Source organism: Garra rufa, chromosome 7, assembly GCF_049309525.1.
Source record: "Garra rufa chromosome 7, GarRuf1.0, whole genome shotgun sequence".
NCBI lineage: Eukaryota > Metazoa > Chordata > Actinopteri > Cypriniformes > Cyprinidae > Garra > Garra rufa.
This window is the reverse complement of record NC_133367.1, coordinates 11,538,638-11,559,352: the sequence shown is the minus strand read 5'-3', so window position 1 is coordinate 11,559,352 and position 20,715 is coordinate 11,538,638. Positions and strand designations below refer to the sequence as shown.

Sequence of the window (20,715 nt, the reverse complement as noted above, 5' to 3'; positions counted from 1 at the left end):
ATTACCGTAATACAGAAACAAATTCTTGTCCGTTAACAAATGACAAATATATTTTCATTACCATTATAAAAATAACACATTTACCACATTTTGACCAAAAAAAATCTGTTTCTCATTACCGTAATACAGAAAAAAATTATCGTTCTCATTACCATAATGCAAAATATATACTAATTCTTATTAACATCGTAAAAAAAAAAGATTTACCGTAATGGGGGAATATTTTGAGCAAAGAAATTCTCTTTCTCATTACCGTAACAGAGAAAAAAATATCATTCTCATTATATAATGTAAAATATATACTAATTCTTATTAACATCATAAGAAAAAAAAATATTTACCGTAATATGGGAGAATATTTGGAACAAAAAAAAAATTCTAGTTCTCATTACCATAATACAAAAAAAAAATTTCATATCGGTAATATAGAAACAAAAATCTTGTACATTACAATAATGAGAATATATTCTCATTACCATTATTAAAAAACGTAATTACCATACAGAACAATTTTTTCAAAAATTTCTCATTACCGTAATACAGAAAAAGATTTCCACCAAAAAATATTGTTCTCATCACAGAAATAATATTAGCTATTAAAATTAAACTGTGTTCAACAAATACTACCATAATGTAAAAAATAACTTACAATTTAATTTATATATTACTTAATGGCATTACGGTAATGAGAATATTTTTTGCATACCGTAACAAGATTTATTTATTTTCTGCACTCCAGTAATTTCCGAACAAGACGCGCTTTAATCGTCATGAACATAATCTCAACACGTAATAAAATATCCTAAAATATTTTCGATTTTCTTTAAACAAAATACAACTTTCTGGCGAAACGTGAGCGAACGTGTTCCCGAGGATCCGAAAACATCACCGGCACCGAAGATCACAGAAGCTCAGCAGAACGACCGTCAGAATCAATCACGTCTGAAGAAAGAGAAACGAAGTGCTGACGTCACTTCCTGAACACATCTGAGGGTCTGGGGCTGTCGAGGTGTGTGTGACATTATCAGCTCTGGCGAGAGCTGGAGGTGTCCGTATCAGTGGCACAGAGGCGTGTCTCAGAGCACGGGGCCGTCACACAACACGCGCTGACCTCCAGACGGGGAGAGCTCCATCAGCCAGTAGCGCGGGTCGGCGTACACTACACACAGAAGAAGAAACACGCGTGAGATCCGGAGCTCACGGACATCACAAGACTGTTAGTGCGCCGTCTTACCCATGTCTCCCGGCTCCAGCCACAGGCTGAAGGAGCTGCAGTGGTTTTGGCATCGCTGGACGGGAAGAACTCGAACCGATGGAGAGCCCTCAGCCACTACCAGCCAACCCAACACCTGCACACGCTACAACAACAACAACAAGACATCAATATGGGACATTTGTGTCTGTGTGTGTGTGTGTGTGTGTGTGTCTGCGTCCTGACCTTGTGTTGAGCGCTCATGCTGTCTGTGATCTGGCAGCGCTGCAGTGTTGTTCCTGTGTTCTCCAGCAGAGGGCAGAGCTCAGTGTCCGGAAACAACCACTGGAGAACCGTCTCTCTGGGACTGGACGAAAAACTCCTGAAACACACACATGAGGATCAAACACACTGATATACATCCTACTTCGTTTTTTTTTCTTTGACTTCTTCAGATTTTCTTCAACTTCTAGTCCAACTTCTAAATTATTTCCTTGACTTGTACTTCAATTTTTTTTTTTTTCGATTTTGGCTTCTTCTATGGCTTCTGATTTTTTTCTTTTACTTCTGCTTCTTCAAATTTTTATAGCTTCTACCTCTACTTCAACTTTTTATGTTTACATGGCTTCTGCCTCTTCGACTTCTACTTCTTTGACTTCTATGGTTTCTGCCACTTCAAATTCTACTTCTTCGACTTTTTTTCGACTTCTACTTTTTCTATGGCTTCTTCCTCTTTGATCTTTTCTTTTTATGGCTTCTACCTCCTCGGCTTCTATGGTTTCTGCCACTTGGACTTTTTTTCTTTGACTTCTACTTCAAATTTTTATGGCTTCTACCTCTACTTCAACTTTTTGTTTAAGTTTTTTCATGGCTTTTGCATCTTCGACTTTTAATTTGGTTTCTGCCACTTCAAATTCTACTTCTTTGACTTTTTTCGACTTCTACTTCTATGGCTTCTTCTATGGCTTCTTCCTCTTTGATCTTTTCTTTTTATGGCTTCTACCTCCTCGGCTTCTATGGTTTCTGCCACTTGGACTTTTTTTTCTTTGACTTCTACTTCAAATTTTTATGGCTTCTACCTCTACTTCAACTTTTTGTTTAAGTTTTTCATGGCTTTTGCATCTTCGACTTTTTCTTTGGCTTCTGCCTCTTCGACTTCTTTGACTTCTATGGTTTCTGCCACTTCAAATTCTACTTCTTTGACTTTTTTCGACTTCTACTTCTATGGCTTCTTCTATGGCTTCTGCCTCTTTGATCTTTTCTTTGACTTCTACTTCGAATTTTTATGGCTTCTACCTCTACTTCAACTTTTTGTTTAAGCTTTTTCATGGCTTTTGCATCTTCGACCTTTTCTTTGGCTTCTGCCACTTCAAATTCTACTTCTTCGACTTTTTTTTCGACTTCTACTTTTTCTATGGCTTCTTCAAATTTTTATGGCTTCTACCTCTTCTTCAACTTTTTGTTTAAGATTTTCATCTTCGACTTTTTCTTTGGCTTCTGCCTCTTTGACTTCTATGGTTTCTGCCACTTCAAATTCTACTTCTTCGACTTTTTTCGACTTCTACTTTTTCTATGGCTTCTTCGAATTTTTATGGCTTCTACCTCTACTTCAACTTTTTGTTTAAGTTTTTCATGGCTTTTGTATCTTTGACTTTTTCTTTGGCTTCTATGGTTTCTGCCACTTCAAATTCTACTTCTTCGACTTTTTTTTCGACTTCTACTTTTTCAATGGCTTCTTCTATGACTTCTGCCTCTTTGATTTTTTCTTTGACTTCTACTTCAAATTTTTATGGCTTCTACCTCTACTTCAACTTTTTGTTTAAGTTTTTTCATGGCTTTTGCCTCTTCGACTTCTACTTCTTTGACCTTTTTTTTCGACTTCTACTTCTTTGACTTCTATGGTTTCTGCCACTTCAAATTCTACTTCTTCGACTTCTACTTTTTCTATGGCTTCTTCTATGACTTCTGCCTCTTTGATTTTTTTCTTTGACTTCTACTTTTTCGACTTTTTCTATGGCTTCTACTTCTACTTCAACTTTTTGTTCGAGTTTTTTCATGGCTTCTGCCTCTTCGACTTATCATTTTGATGGTGGATTGTAATCCAAAAAGGTGTGTTTATGAAACACAAGTGAGTTAGTATAGCTGCAAGCAGCAATTAAGGGGCCAAGCACTAGGCGAGCAAGGCAGCAAACATTAACTGAAGCAATGAGTAATTGAATCCAAACTAGGTGGCGCTGTTATCAAATCGATGTGGTGTGTTCAGTATGAGGTTGACAATGGCACAATCTAAAGATGATCTGACTCGATTTTGGTGAAAATCGGACAAACCACCTAGGAGGAGTTAAAAAAATATTTTCAAGATAAAAATGGTGGACAGGAAGTTCGGCTGACTATGATTGGTAACAAAATTGGTATCTTTGCGCTCGGCATTAAGCATGGAATATTTTGAGCCCCGTTTAATTAGAATAGGCTAATGCACTCAAAGGTTATTAGCAGTTTTGTAAATTTAATTCTTAATGGTTAATGAATGGTTTATTACTTTTGACCAATAGGTGGTGCCGTTACCAAACTGATGTGGCGCGGTCAGGGTGAGGTGACAATGGCACATGTCAAGTTTGGTGTGAATATGTCAAAGGTTTGCAGAGATAAGATTCTCAGATGCAGTTTGGCATCATTCCAGCAAATACCTAGTTTTGTAATGATATGCCATTGTAATTAAAAATGGCGACAACCAAAATGGGTATGGTTCAACTAAGCATCTAAAGAAACCAGTTATGTGATTTTTGGCCAAAGCATTCAGAAGTTAAGCAAAAATAGACATTTTTTTTTAATATCTCCGGACCACTAGGTGGCACTGTGCCAAAACTTTGCAGGTAGCCTAAGGTCATGCTTGTTATAACACACACCAAGTTTGGTCACAGTCCACCAAACTGTTGCAGAGATATAGACTAAAATGCATTTTTGTGTGCTATTCGTTGGATTTGTTCACACGTTATTTGAAAACGGTTTGACCAATCAACTGGTGAACTGGTCAAACTGTCTAGGACGAGTTCGAAAAAGTAGGTTTTTCAAACTATTAAAAAGAGAAAAAACTAAACCTTACGATTTTTAAATTTTAGTGTCCATTTGAACCAGCATGAGCCAAGGAATCAGAGAGAGAGAAAAAAAACTGAATTATAATTAGAATTTTCCTTCTCAACCTAACCATTCGAAAAGTAATTAACATAAACATGAGTGAAAATTTGGACAAGTGGTGGTACTGGAGAGTTTGCTGTGCTTAATATTGAGAGTTTGCCAAATTTCACAACTTTCCCTCAAGCGGGTCTATGGGCTGCCACAGACTTGAGCAGAAGAAGAAACAAACGAAACCGAAGAAGAATAAGAACACCAACAAAGGCTCCTAACTATCATTAAAATCAGGATGCTGCTGGTTACCAGAGCAGGGTGAAGTTGGCAGGCGTTGGCGCGAACATCTGCGGCTGTGAAAACTGCTCCAGATGAGACACGCGCCGCGACAGAGACTCTCCACCCTAAAACACACACACACATGATTAACACAGGATTAACCTCCATCATAACACACTCTAAGAGTGAGTTTGTACCTTGAGCAGCAGCGGCTGTGTCTGCGTCTGTCTGTCGATCCCCGCAGACGCTCTCAGCTCTAGAACCGCTGTCACACCTGCGCAGGCAGAGCAGTTCATCTGCGGCATCTGCAGCGCACCGGACGCCCACCACTCGTGAAAACCTGCACACACACGCGTGTTGAAATAAACATACGTGGAGATCGAGCGGAAAGTATGTCAGAAGGTGTCTTACTGTGCAGGTTGTATTTCTGGGTGATGGGCAGCGCTAGCAGGCGCGCGTGACTGAGAGGAGATGAGCTGTTGAGTCCCGCCGCGCTCATGGAGTCCAGCAGCGGCGCGCTGTGAGAATATGTGAACGCCAGCACCGCCATCAGCAGAACACCCACCGCCAACACCAACTGAACACAACCAACACACGTCACACACATGCAAAACTAAAAAATACTACAGAATTATATGATTTGCTAAGAACTTCATTTGGACAACTTTAAAGGCGTTTTCATCAATTTTTTAGATTTTTTTTTTTTTGCACCTTCAGAACAAATAGTTGTTTTCCAGCCAAATATTGTTCTATCCTAACAATCCAAACATCAATAGAACGGTTATTTATGCAGCTTTCAGATGATGTATACGTCTCAATTTCTTAAAAAAAGACCCTTATGTCTGTTTTTGTGGTCCAGGGTCACATGGTAAGAGTTTTATACATTCGTATTTTAAACCAAAGAACTGCCAAAATCCAACATTCTAAAGTTCCAAAATTCAATTAGAGAATTCCAAAGTCAAACATTCTGACATTTGACCAAAAATAAGGTCAAAGGTGAAGCTTCAGTGTTTCACAGGAAATGACGATCTTAACAATAGCCAATCTAAAAAATTTCTCAATATTTAGATTTTTATTGCACCAAATTTATATATATATAAGATATAATATATCTTAGAGATATTTAAGAGTGCAACTGATACACTTCTCACATGTTACATATTCAAAATGTATTTTTTTTATAAGACATAACATTTTTATATATTTATACATACACAAAATGATCAATATTTATGTGATAAAATTTTAGTAATATGTGTGCATGTGTATATATATATATATATCTTATTAAAAAATTATATAGAGTATATTATCATACAAATGATAAAAATATGTCATTTGTTTTCATTTATATAACTGATATATTCTTATATATATTATATAATTATATATAATTTATTTCTAAATTTTACATTTGAAATGTTCTAACCTTTTTGTGAAATGGTCAAAATAATGTAATTATGGCAATATATAAAGATCATTTTCTGTTTCATTATATTTTTACAACAAAAAAAAAGTGTTTAAAAAAAAGTAAATAGAAAATCACATAATAACATTAAAATGTTAATAGAAAATGATCCTTTTTTCTGTTGCACTATCATTATTAGCAAAAACATGTCTGCTTTAATATGAACAAAAATGAAAGCAGCCTGTTGTGTCCGACCCAAAATCAACAAATAATGCTAAAAACATAAAATAATAAAACATGTATATGGATAGAAGCTTTCCGTTGATGTACGGTTTGTTAGGGATAGGACAATATTTGGCTGAGATACAACTATTTGGGTGCAAAAGAAAATCTAAATATTGAGAAAATCGCCTTTAAAGTTGTTCAAATGAAGTTCTCAGCAATGCATATTACTCAAACTTAATAAAAAATTACGTTTTCATATATTAACAAAATATCTTCATGGAACATCTTAATATCCTAATGATTTTGACATAAAAGAAAAATAAATGATTTTGACCCATACAAGTTGCTACAAATATACCTGTGCTAAGACTAGTTTTGTGGGCCACGGTCACATATATTGCACATTATTATTATATATAATATTATAAAATGATATAATATTTTAGTTATTATTTTATATAAAAATGTATATAATAATGTATATGTAAAAATACTGTAAAATATTTTTATTTTACAAAAATATTATAAACAATACTTTTGTTTAATTACACGCTAGTACCTTTTAAATAATTTTTAATAATAATGTTTAGTTTTGAGATTTTATTTTAGCAGTCTACTCTGACTTCATTCGGCCTGCCTTTAAACTAGAATACTGCCCTCCAAAGGCAAAGTGCAGTAACTGCGCCAAACACTAAAACTGAGAAAAAGTTTTTACGCCAGCTAGTCAAACATGTTGACATGGGACAATTAAACCAGGAGACTTTGCCTGTTGTCACAAAGTCCATTTGACTTTTTACCAAAAGTGTAGTTACTGGGCTTTGCCTTTGGAGCGCATAGTTCTTCATGTTTTTGTGTTTCTGTGTGCGATAATCCCGTTTCTCGCACCTTGACGGTGGCCCTCAGGATGGGGAACTGCGGCGGGTCCCTGCGGGGCTCGTTGGTCTCCAGAACCTGCTTGATGAACTTCTCGATCTCTCTTTCGGACATCCCATAGCGGTATCCGGACTGCCGCAGGATGTCAATGCTCTCAGACAGTTTGTCATAGATACAGGGTTCACTGAGAGATGAGCCCATGATATATCAGTGTGTGAGTGTGTGTGAGAGAAGAAGAGAGAGTCAGGGCCTCATCTTCATCACTGGCATCATCTTCATCATCATCTTCATCAGCAGGAAGAAGAAGAAGAGGAGAAGAAGTGTGGAACCAGCTGCAGGTGTGTATGCAGTCAGGTGACTTATGTGTGTTATATGTGTGAGTGGTATTTGATGTCTCTGAGGTGTGTGTTCTTCAGTGTTTCTATCCTAAATCCCGGGAGAACGCGTTTGCCTTCATGACTGAGCCCTGGAACACATCAGAGATCAAAATCAGCGATCAAACACACCAAAATATCGACACATTCATCAGCTGACTAGCTCTGTCGCCAAAACACTCTCAACTACAGCCTCTATCTGCCGTTTCCCACCGGTACACTGCTCTAGAAAGACGAATAATCATCTTACCGTCGCATCCAATCGGTTATTTGGCGATTCAACGGTGATTTCCGGCAGTTTAGTGAGTTATTTCACTCACACGTTCACGTTAGCACTGCTCGAGCTGCTCTAGCTGCCTGAGCCGCGCGCGTCACCCATTTGCGCGTTCACAAGCGCGGATTCGACGCGCTCGTCGCGATAACAAAACATTTATCCGCGATGTTTTCGTTTAGTTTAATTAGATGATTGATCAAATAAATACTTTGAGTTTTTTGGGTAGTTTGTTCGCTTAAATATGTGACTTGTAGTGTGTGAATAATAATAAGCGAAAGTGCCGTTTTAAATGATCAAACACAGGTTTAAACTTCATAAACCTTGACCTGGCTAAATATTAACTAAGCTGATTTTACGTAAAACGTGCACGATCTATTTATTTTGGCTTGAATCCATAACATAGGCTATATATATATATTTATTTGTACATGGGTTCAAAGACGTTAAGATGATTAAAGTGATTTTTTGTTCATAGAAAGTACGTTATATGAAAGGTAAAGTGCTCATATACGTTTTTGGAGAATAAAATGTCGAAATTTGGTTGAAATAATGTTACATTCAGTGTAATAATATTTATGTGCAAATGCAACATGCTTATTCTGACTTGTACATATTAAAATATATAAATGAATAAGGGAGCATGTTTTAAATTAGTAAAAAAAATCTTAGTGACAAATGGGCAAAACCTAGGATGGCGATTTTTTAAAAAAATATATAAAGTAAATATGCCTGACAACAATGACATTTTAGTGGGTGTCTTCTGTAAATTAGGGTAAAAATGTATAATATTTATTTTTTGCTCAGAAAAACAAAAATGCAATTAAATTAAATTAAACAGAAAACGTTTTAATATATATTTTTTCTTTTGGAAAAACAACAACAGCCATAAGCTGTAATACACTTATTGTGTTTATTGCTTGAACGCTTTTTCGTCTTTGACCCCAAAAATAATTATTTATCTATACAAAAACCTTGTTTTATTATGCTAGCATGCTTTTATTTTTTTATTGTGTTTGTTAGCTGTGTATTTTAAGTTATTTTTACTTAATCAAAAAGAATAGATTGAGATTAATTGGAATGCAGAATGAAAAAAACATAATTTTTGAATATTGAAATTAATTTTGTAGCAAATAAACTCTTCATATAAATATAATTCTGTATGATGCACTAGTCCGATCACACCTGACATTAATTACTGGTAGTGTATATTATTACACTATATACACTATATTTGGTCTATTTCAACAACAATACATTTTATACACTTTATTTCTTGAAAGTAGCAAATGCGGTGTGTTCATAATTAAGATAATACATTAAAATAATATGGTAAGACACACTCGTTTGCAATATCAAGCAGCAAATCCAGCTGTTTTGTAGAGCTAAAAATAGCTGGAGTGGATGAGACTGGAAACCACACAAATAAAATTTACAAACGGCTGCACCCGCTCTTACAAAAAAAAAAAAAGGTGGATAAATAAAAAAAAAGGTGGATAAATAACATTTATAAAGCTAAATGTAGTTGTCACTTTTCAAATTATTATTAGAATTATTTAATATATTCTGTGGCATCATACAAATACAATGTGGAGATGTTCATGAATATAAAAAATGTGTTTTGTATATTTATTTCTAAAAATAAATAGCGGTTTTATTATAAAACATTTTTAAATAGTTTTTTCCCCTTGTTTTTTAAGTTACTGGAAGACATTCGATCTATTTTCAAATTATTTATAAATTATAAATATATATATTTTTTTAATTATATGAGCTAACAGGAGGAAAAACAAGCGATGACGTCACCGGCGTGCGGCCAGCAGGGGGCGCGCCGCGCGTCGAGGAACGTGAGCGCGCATGCCCGTGTCCCGCATTGTTTGGATCAGCTGTGCGTGGATGTGAAACCCCACCCAATGAGGAAGGACGAGCCGTGAGCAGCAGCAGCAGCAGCAGCAGCAGCAGATCCGGACCGCGACAGCCGAAGCCGAACCCGAGCCCGCACCATGATCGCGCTATTCAACAAGCTGCTGGACTGGTTCAAGGCCCTCTTCTGGAAAGAGGAGATGGAGCTGACGCTGGTCGGCCTGCAGTACTCGGGAAAAACCACGTTCGTCAACGTGATTGCGGTAATCAAGCCTTTCCTGCCTCTCGCTTTATTGCAGGCCGCGCTCGAGTAACGGGTCGCGTGATTGACGCCGCGCTGCTCATTACAGAGACATCAGACACGACGACACCGACAGAACCAGCGCGATCGGTCCAATATGGGGTGTCAGAGACGGAACCAGCAGTGTAGCGGATGCAACATCATCAGATACTTTGTGTCACATCAGAAACAATAGGTCAGACACAACATAGAAGATACAATGTGTCCTTTAGATCAGATACAGTAGATCAGATGAACGACTTTAGGTACAATGTATCACATACAGAAAAACAGATCAGATACAATGTGTCAGAGTCAGCATCAATGTGTCACCTATAGTGTATCCAGGTAAACTGTGTGCTATAAGATCAGACAGAGTAGATCAGACAGTACAGTAGCTGTAGCAACATCAGCCACAATGTGTCAGGTTCAGCATTGTTAGGTCTGATATGAGGGATCAGATACGAAATCATCGGTGTAACAGATGCAGCATCATCAGATCCAGTGTGTCAGATCTGATACAATGTGTCCGATTCAGCATCATCAGATCAGATATAATGTGTCAAGATTACAGTATGATCTGATACATTGTGTGCATCTTTAAATCAGATACAATATAGAAAATCCAACTTTGAGATATGTCACATATAGCGTTATCAGATCAAATCAGATACAGTGTGTCAGATTCAGAATCAATATATCAGCTACAACATTATTAGATATAATGTATCATATATACAGCAACAGCATCATGATGCAATGTATCATGTTTATTATCATTATATACATTGTTTCATATACAGTATCATCAGAACAAACACTATATACCAAATTCAGCATCACTAGATACTATGTATCTTACAGATTTCTCAGCGTAGATCAGACACAGTGTTTCAGATTTTAGAAACAATAGATCAGATACAACATTGAAGGTAATGTGTGTCTGATTCAGCATCATTAGATCAGATACAATAGATCAGATAAACGTTTTTAGGTACAATGCATCACATACAGGAAATCAGATCAGACAGTGTTTCAGATGAATTATTATTAGATACAATGTGTCAGATTCAGAATTGTTAGTCTGATATGAGGGATCAGATACGAAATCATCGGTGTAACAGATGCAGCATCATCAGATCCAGTGTGTCAGACCTGATACAATGTGTCAGATTCAGCATCATTAGGTCAGATATAATGTGTCAAGATTACAGAATGTGTCAGATTCCGCACCATTAGATACAATGTATCAGATACAGTATGATCTGATACATTGTGTGCATCTTTAAATCAGATAGAATATAGAAAATTCTACTTTATGAGATATGTCACATATAGCGTTATCAGATCAAATCAGATACAGTGTGTCAGAATCAGTAGATCAGATACGACATTATTAGATATAATGTATCATATATACAGCAACAGCATCATGATGCAATGTATCATGTTTATTATCATTATATACATTGTTTCACACACAGTATCATCAGAACAAACACTATATACCAAATTCAGCATCACTAGATACTATGTATCATACAGATTACTCAGCGTAGATCAGACACAGTGTTTCAAATTTTAGAAACAATAGATCAGATACAACATTGAAGGTAATGTGTGTCCGATTAAGCATCATTTGATCAGATACAATAGATCAGATAAAAGTTTTTAGGTACAATGCATCACATACAGGAAATCAGATCAGGCAGTGTTTCAGATAAATTATTATTAGATACAATATGTCAGATTCAGCATTGTTAGGTCTGATATATGTCAGATATGAAATCATCAATGTAGCAGAAGCAGCATTATTAGATCCAGTGTGTCAGATTAGATACAACATAGAAGATACAGCGTGTCTGATTCTGCATCATTAGATCATATACAGTAGATCAGATAAATGTCTAGGTACAATGTATCACATACAGGAAAACAGATCAGACCCAGTGTGTCAGATGAATTATTATTAGATACAGTGTTAGATTCAGCATCTTCGTTATATCAGAGACAGTGTATTCAGGTAAACTGTGTGCGTTATAAGATCGGATAGAATAGATCAGACACAATATAGTAGATGTAGCAACCGAAGATACAATGTGTCAGATTCAGCATTGTTAGGTCTGATATGATATGTCAGATATGAAATCATCAATGTAGCAGATGCAGCATCATTAGATCCATTGTGTCAGATCAGACACAACATAGAAGATACAATGTGTCTAATTTGGCACTTTAAGATCGGAAACAATAGACCTGATACAACGTGTCTGATTCAGCATCATTAGGTCAGATATACAGTAATGTGTCAAGATTACAAGATAATCAGATCAGACACCATGTGTCTAATTTAGCATCGTTATATAGAATGTATCAGATACATTATGTGCGTCATTAGATCAGATACAACATTATTAGATATAATATATCTTCTATAGCATCATCAGATCAAATCTGATACTATGTATTGTATTTATTATCATTATATACAGTGTTTTAGATACAGTATCATCAGAGCAGACAATATTTGTCACATTCAGCATCACTAGATACTTTATCATACAGAATATTCAGATCAGATTTTAGAAACAATAGATCAGATACAACATAGAAGATACAGTATACTTGATTCGGCATCATTAGATCAGATATATTTTTTAGGTGCAACGCATTACATACAGAAAAACAGATCAGACAGTGTGTCAGATTCAGCATTAATTTATCAGATACAGTGTATACAGGTAAATTGTGGGTGTTATAAGATCAGATAAAGTAGATCAGACACAATATACGATTCAGATCAGTGTATCAGATTTTAGAAACTATATCAGATACAATTTTAGACTCAATATAGAAGATACAACAACAGACGCAATGTGTCAGATTCAGCATCATTAGATGTATTGTATCAGATACAGTGTATGCATCATTAGATCAGACACAATATAGAAGATTCAGCTTAATTAGATACAGTGTTTCACCTAGAGAATCGTCACATTAGTCAGTATAGAAGATACAATGATACAGTGTCAGATTCGGCATCATTAGATCAGATACAACATTGTTGAATATAATGTATCATATATATATATTATATAGCATTATCAGATCAAATCGATGCATTGATATATTCATATACAGTGAGTGTTTCAGATACGGTATCATTAGAACAGACACAATGTGTCAGATTCAGCATCTCTAGATGCTATATATCATACAATATAGTCAGATCAGACACATTGTATCAGATTTTAGAAACCATAGATGAGATGCAACAAACTCAATGAAGGTGAAATACAAAAACAACAGCTATATTGTATCAGATACATTGTGTGCATCATCAGATCAGGTGCAACATAGAAGATCCAACTTTATCAGATAAAGTGTTCCACAGAGAATAATCACATCAGACACATTATAGAAGACACAGTGTGTCAGTTTCAGCATCATTTAGATCAGATACAACATTATTAGATATAATGTATCATATATAGCATTATCAGATCAAATCAGATACAATGTTTCATATTTATTATCATTATACACAGTGTTTCAGATACAGTATCAGAACAGACACAATGTGTCAGATTCAGCATCACTAGATATTATGTATCATATAGAATACTCAAATCAGACACACTGTATCAGATTTTAGAAACAACAGATCAGATACAATGTCAAGATTTATAGCAAAAACAACAGACACAATGTGTCAGATTCAGCATCATCAGACACATGGTGTCCTTCATTAGATCAGATATATAGTAGATCGGACACACTATAGATGATACATCTCATCAGATACAATGTATCAACTTTAGCGTCATTTGCATCAGATAAATTACATTATTAGATACAGTGTATCGCTTACTATCAGCGACTGTCGGATCAAAAACAATAAATCAGACACAATATAGAAGATTCAACAACATAATGTGTCGGATTCACCATCATTACATCATAATGTGTCAACTTAAGCATTATTAGATCAGATACAACATTGTTAGAGATACGCCACAGTCAGCATCATCAGTTCAAATCAGATACAGTGTGTCATATATATGTAATTAGATACAATGTTTCAGATGCATCATCAGATCAGACAGTTTATTCATTTAGCCAACACAATATATCATGTACAATGTCTTCAAATCAAAACAAAATGTATCACCATTAGATCAGAAACGGCACTCTCAGACCCAAAGTGTCATAGACGGCATTATTATATTTATTAATTTAGCCGGTGCAAGACACAGTGTATCAACTTTAGCATTTTTAGATCAGACACAATAGATCAGATACAGCATTATCAGACACAAAGTACCATAGACAGCGCTATTATGTTTATTCATTTAGCCGACACAATGTATTATCAGACACAGTGTATCAAACACAATATCATCAGATTTGACACAGTGTATCAGACACAGTATCATCAGATTTGACACAGTGTATCAGACACAATATCATCAGATTTGACACAGTGTATCAGACACAATATCATCAGATTTGACACAGTGTATCAGACACAGTATCATCAGATTTGACACAGTGTATCAGACACAATATCATCAGATTTGACACAGTGTATCAGACACAATATCATCAGATTTGACACAGTGTATCAGACACAATATCATCAGATTTGACACAGTGTATCAGACACAGTATCATCAGATTTGACACAGTGTATCAGACACAATATCATCAGATTTGACACAGTGTATCAGACACAATATCATCAGATTTGACACAGTGTATCAGACACAGTATCATCAGATTTGACACAGTGTATCAGACACAGTATCATCAGATTTGACAGTGTATCAGACACAATATCATCAGATTTGACACAGTGTATCAGACACAGTATCATCAGATTTGACACAGTGTATCAGACACAGTATCATCAGATTTGACACAGTGTATCAGACACAGTATCATCAGATTTGACACAGTGTATCAGACACAGTATCATCAGATTTGACACAGTGTATCAGACACAATATCATCAGATTTGACACAGTGTATCAGACACAGTATCATCAGATTTGACACAGTGTATCAGACACAGTATCATCAGATTTGACACAGTGTATCAGACACAATATCATCAGATTTGACACAGTGTATCAGACACAGTATCATCAGATTTGACACAGTGTATCAGACACAGTATCATCAGATTTGACACAGTGTATCAGACACAATATCATCAGATTTGACACAGTGTATCAGACACAGTATCATCAGATTTGACACAGTGTATCAGACACAGTATCATCAGATTTGACACAGTGTATCAGACACAGTATCATCAGATTTGACACAGTGTATCAGACACAATATCATCAGATTTGACACAGTGTATCAGACACAGTATCATCAGATTTGACACAGTGTATCAGACACAGTATCATCAGATTTGACACAGTGTATCAGACACAGTATCATCAGATTTGACACAGTGTATCAGACACAATATCATCAGATTTGACACAGTGTATCAGATATAGTAACTGGTTGACTTGACAGCTGTCAATCAACAAAATGGGCTGATCAGCTGACCCTGTTCCTCAGCCAATCATCATCTGGCATTCTGTCCAATGACGTGGTCTGTCTGAACAGTGTTTGAGCATTCAACGGCCACCACACACACACACACACACACACACACACACACACACACACACACACATAGAGACACACACACTCGCTCAGGAAGGTCGTTGGTGCATAAATTCAGGCGTTTAGTGGCAGTAAATCACATCAGCACCTGCTGTGGAGCTGCAGGGATGTGGAGACTGTGATGAAGCAGATTTCAGTGGATTCTGATGCTTGGTTTGTAAAACTAACTCTCTGTCTGCCTGTTTTTTGTCTGCAGTCAGGTCAGTTCAGCGAGGACATGATCCCTACGGTCGGCTTTAACATGCGCAAGATCACCAAGGGAAACGTCACCATCAAGGTCAGAGTGTTTCAGAGCATCTCTGAACAAAAAGTCATTTCAGATATTAATATGTTACATACATTAATATTACAAAAAAGACATGAAGTTGCATATATGTGACCCTGGACCACAAAACTAGTCTTTCATAACAACAATGTACAGATAATGTGCTCACCCCCTTGTCATCCAAGATGTTCAGGTCTTTCTTCAGTCGTAAAGAAATAGTTTTTTTGAGGAAAACATTTCAGGATTTCTTTCTTTATAATGCATATGGATGGCGCCCCGAAGTTTGAACTTCCGAAATGCAGTTTAAATGGAGCTTCAAAAGGTTCTAAACTATCTGGGTCTTATCTATTGAAACGATCAGTTATTTTCTAAACATATTCACAATTTATATACCTTTTAACCTCAAATGTAAATGCTCGTCTTGTCTCGTCTCAGCGCAGTGAATGTGTCGTCAGTATAATCCGGGTCAGTACAGTTAGGGTACGTCTAAAAACTCCCATCTCGTTTATGTCTTCAACGTCAAAATCGTCCTACAATGTGGTTTTTACCCCTTTTTTTTTGTAAAGGGCGATTGAGTCTCTTCGTATGTTCACTTTGTAAACACTATGTCGGTACTTTTGCAGCAATTCAAGGTGCTTTTGAAGTTAGGGAAGAAAACGAGATGGGAGTTTTTAGACGTACCCTAACTGTATTTACCCCAATCACACAGACTTCGCATGCGCTGCGCAGAGATGAGACAAGACGAGCATTTGAGGTTAAAAAGTATATAAATTGTCAATATGTTTCGAAAATAACCCATCGTTTCGCTAGATAAGACCCTTCCTCCTCGACTGGGATCGTTTAGAACCTTTTGAAGCTGCGTTTAAACTGCATTTGGGAAGTTCAAACTTCGGGGCTCCATCCATAACCATTATAAAGAGAGAAATCCTCAAATGTTTTCCTCAAAAAAAAAAAAAAAAACAATTTCTGTACAACTGAAGAAAGAAAGACATGAACACCTTGGATGACAAGGGGGTGAGTACATTATCTGTGCAATAGCCAAAAATACATTGAATGGGTCAAAATGATTGATTTTTCTTTTATGCCAAAGATCATTTGGATATTAAGAAGATATTTTGTAAATTTCCTACCGCAAATACATCCAAACTTAATTTTTGATTAGTAATATACATTGCTAAGAACATCATTTGGACAACTTTAAAGGCAATTTCCTCAATATTTAGATTTTTTCGCACCTGAGTTGTATCTCGGGCCAAATATTGTCCTATCCTAACAAACCATACATCAATGGAAAGATTATTTATTCATATATTAAAAAAAATTACCTTTGGTCCAGGGTCACGTATGGAATATTTTTTTTTTAACGTGAACAATTTATTTGAACAATAATTTTTTAATTGCAATAGTTAAAAACAAAAACTGCATTAAAATTTCAAATTAATAGTTTAATAAAATGTAGGTTTATTTGCGACTTAACCCAGTAAAATAAAAAGCAATAGTTTTATATATTTCGTATAATTTTCATTTATATTTATGTATATAAAAAAAAACGAGTCATCGTTAAAAATATTTTAAATAATTTTAATTTAGTTTTCATGTTTCTCTTGTGTTTTTCAGTGTTTTAAATTGTGCAAAAATGCTTAAGTGCAACAATATTTATTTTTTACATTTTTTATGGTTTTTATTTCTCATGAGTGTATTTTACAGTCTAGTCCTGTAAATGAATGGCAGTGTGTGTGTTTGTGTTTGTTGTAGTTGTGGGACATCGGCGGTCAGCCACGCTTCAGGAGCATGTGGGAGCGATACTGTCGTGGCGTCAGCGCTATAGTGTAAGTATAGCAATAATCTCAGGTGCTTTACGTAAACACTGTCATGATGTTATGCATTTGTAACAGACCTTGTGTCGTTCAGGTACATGGTTGATGCGGCTGATCCAGAGAAGATCGAGGCGTCGAAGAACGAACTGCACAACTTGTTAGACAAACCGCAGCTGCAGGGAATCCCAGTGAGTCTTGTATCATGTGTTTAGATCATATTTGAGATTTTATTGCCTCGATGTGGTTATTCGGTCATAAAAATGTCTGTATTTCCTTAGGTTCTGGTTTTGGGCAATAAGCGAGATCTTCCCGGAGCTCTGGATGAGAAGGAGCTGATTGAGAGAATGTAAGTTCGTTCATAACATGTCATATTTGAATATATGAAGATTTAATGCAGTCTGATTCTGATCTGATGACTAAAAACGTGTTAAATCGTCTGATCTACAGGAACCTGTCGGCCATCCAGGACAGAGAGATCTGCTGTTACTCCATCTCCTGTAAGGAGAAGGACAACATCGGTAAGACATTAATGATAAAAACACAGCTTTACACCATATATGTGACCCCGGACCATAAAACAGTCAATTTTTTGACAATATTTGGATGAGATACAACTATTTGAAAATCTGGTATCAGAGGGTGCAAAAAAAAATCTATATATTGAGAAAATTTGTTCAAATTAAGTTCTTAACATGGCATATTGCTAATCAAGAATTAAGTTTTAGTACATTTACGGTAGGAAATGTACTAAATATCTTCACGAAACATGATCTTTATTTAATATCCTAATGATTTTTGGCATAAAAGAAAAATACTGTGTATTTTTTGGCTATTGCAACTAATATACCCATGCTACCCAAGACACATTTATAAATCAGTTTTCCTTTTCTGACCTTTAAATATCAGGGAAATTTGAAATGGGGATTTCTAAGAATGGAGAAGTGAGATTCTGTTAATCACAGATCCTTTAATCTCAAATGACTGAAGTTTTTTGAAAACTCAGAAAATAAAGTGTACGATCCCTTACAGCATGCTGTTTGTGCTACTGTACCTTTAAGACGTCTCTAATAAGATCTGAGCTCTGATTGGCTGTTTAAAGTGGCTGGATACCGAATAAATGCAAATGTGGGCGTGTCATATGTTAATGAGCCCATGGTCATGTGTTCCAGACATCACACTACAGTGGCTGATCCAGCACTCGCGGACCCGGCGGAGCTGAGGAGGCGGAGCCGGCGTCTGATTGGAGGAGCCGAATCATGTGATCAACTGTATTTTAGGCGCTCTTGATTTCTAAACAAGCAAGCATCTGCTCCCCTCCCTCTGTTCGTATAAACTAATCCACATCATTGACATTGTTTGAACATTGATTTTTACTTTTACTTGAATGTGCTTTTTTTTTTAAATGGCTCGTCGTGGAGTCACATGACGCGTTTCGCTCACGCGTGTTTGCTCGGAGACGGGATCGAACCTCGAATCAACGCCCACGGCATCTGTCAGAACCAGCGCTGTTTGGTCACGTGATTCCGGGCGTTTACGCCGACGTCTTGTTTTAACGTTTTTTCCGGCGTCGCGAGAATAAACCTTAGTATCGTTAGCCTGTTTAGCGTGACCTGGCGCTACGAACGCGGGCATCAAGGTCACATGGTTTGCGTTAATCTTGTAGCATTACGAAATCTTTTCATCTGAAAGCACATGAATCATTCTGAAGAGGTTACCGTGTCCAAACGAAGGTTTTATGTTTCTTTTGAGTCGCCGTGACTACAGCGTTGTATCGTTGGGCAGGTTGTCATGGCAACCGTTCACGTTGTTTTTTTGTTTTTGTTTAGAAACGTCGGTCTGCAAGCGTGCATGGAGCAAAATCAGTGTTTTATTCGTTACTCGACGGGATGCAATACAGTATCAGACGACAAACGTTGACCCACAGATCGTTGCGCTAGTAAAAAGATGCGTTAAAGTCGCGCGAATCTCTTCAGTGCTAAAGTTTCTGAACGCTGTTCGTATCAGAGAGAGACGAAGGTCTTGTGATTTTTCTCGCTTTGATTTTTTCGTTTACAGGCTGTTTCGTTTTTGTCGCACGTTTGTGCGTTTTTGGCCTAAATCATAACGGCGTCGGTAGATTATACATATGTAAATTGACATTTTTTTTTGTTGTTTTTGGCATGTTTTTACTCATGTTTTTTCACAGTGTTTTTCAACTGGATTATGTAAATAGCAACTTAAACCAAATGAGATCTCCCTCCTGAGCGTTACGGTGTTTGTCTTATTGTGATTAGCGTCCTATGATAATAATAACGATGATGATGATAATAATAATAATAAAGAAGACCCCACTCATATCGCAGCAATCTGAACAAACAGATTGTGTGTGCATTTGTGTAAGAGAGAGAAAGTGTGTGAGCGATGGTGTTTGTGCGCGCGAATGCCGTCATATAGACTAGAATAATATTTACTTTATAAATGCCGAAGGTTTATTCTGTTGATTTATTTTCTGCAACTGCTAATCACTTTATATTCATCTTCACTAACGTTTGATTGTCTTGAGTTCGTCGGCAAGAGCAAACGACGCAATGCGACAAAATGGCGGTAATCGACACTGCTGCACTGGTTTTTACGAAGTCACGTTACAAAGACGACTTTGACGTTACGAAGTTTGTGTTACGACTCTGGTTGCAAAGATAAACGTAGTTACAAAAAGTATTTTTACTACAATAAAACGAAAAGTGACGTAAACGGCTTTGTTGACAATAGCAATCATTTACGAAGTCAGCTTTTAGTTATGTAACAAAGTTGCGCATTTGCGACATACGCATAACCGACATAACGTTGATTTTGAAGAAGTCAATCTACGAAGTTAGATTTATAATTCACAGCAAAGCGGTTTTCAATTGCGCTATTTAGTTGCAAAACATCAAATTAGTAAATGCTGTTGAAGTTGACTTCGAATAACTTCGTATATTCTTTGATTTTAACAACATAATTTACGAAGTCTTTCGTACACTATTTTTTCTTTGTTACGTGAACTTCATTAAAACTAATAAGGTTGACTACAAAGTA

At 36.2% G+C, this 20,715-nt stretch overlaps 2 protein-coding genes across 2 annotated transcripts; one reads left to right on the top strand and one right to left on the bottom strand.

Annotated features, from left to right (window-relative positions):
* Positions 1-472: 472 nt before the first annotated feature.
* Positions 473-7,847, bottom strand: c7h6orf89 (chromosome 7 C6orf89 homolog). Its single transcript, XM_073844769.1, has 8 exons — positions 7,728-7,847; positions 7,116-7,569; positions 5,009-5,174; positions 4,795-4,937; positions 4,628-4,722; positions 1,439-1,574; positions 1,235-1,358; positions 473-1,159 (listed from the first exon to the last, which is right to left on the bottom strand). Exons 2-8 carry the CDS (start codon positions 7,302-7,304, stop codon positions 1,077-1,079), a joined length of 936 nt encoding a protein of 311 aa, XP_073700870.1. The 5' UTR covers positions 7,305-7,569; positions 7,728-7,847; the 3' UTR covers positions 473-1,076.
* Positions 7,848-9,751: 1,904 nt separating this feature from the next.
* Positions 9,752-19,458, top strand: arl8a (ADP-ribosylation factor-like 8A). Its single transcript, XM_073844490.1, has 7 exons — positions 9,752-9,874; positions 15,776-15,856; positions 17,600-17,673; positions 17,756-17,849; positions 17,940-18,007; positions 18,109-18,179; positions 18,831-19,458. The coding sequence occupies exons 1-7, from the start codon at positions 9,752-9,754 to the stop codon at positions 18,878-18,880; spliced, it is 561 nt and encodes a 186-aa protein (XP_073700591.1). The 3' UTR covers positions 18,881-19,458.
* Positions 19,459-20,715: the final 1,257 nt, after the last annotated feature.

Coding starts and splice junctions, on each gene's coding strand:
- c7h6orf89 (XM_073844769.1), bottom strand. CDS start 7,304: ATGGGCTCATCTCTCAGTGAACCCTGTATCTATGACAAACTGTCTGAG. Junction 1,575..4,627: donor GCCAACTTCACCCTGCTCTG/GTAACCAGCAGC, acceptor TGTGTGTTTCAG/GAGTTTTTCGTCCAGTCCCA. Junction 1,359..1,438: donor GCATGAGCGCTCAACACAAG/GTCAGGACGCAG, acceptor TTGTTGTTGTAG/CGTGTGCAGGTGTTGGGTTG.
- arl8a (XM_073844490.1), top strand. CDS start 9,752: ATGATCGCGCTATTCAACAAGCTGCTGGACTGGTTCAAGGCCCTCTTC. Junction 9,875..15,775: donor CGTTCGTCAACGTGATTGCG/GTAATCAAGCCT, acceptor TTTTGTCTGCAG/TCAGGTCAGTTCAGCGAGGA. Junction 17,850..17,939: donor CGCAGCTGCAGGGAATCCCA/GTGAGTCTTGTA, acceptor GTATTTCCTTAG/GTTCTGGTTTTGGGCAATAA.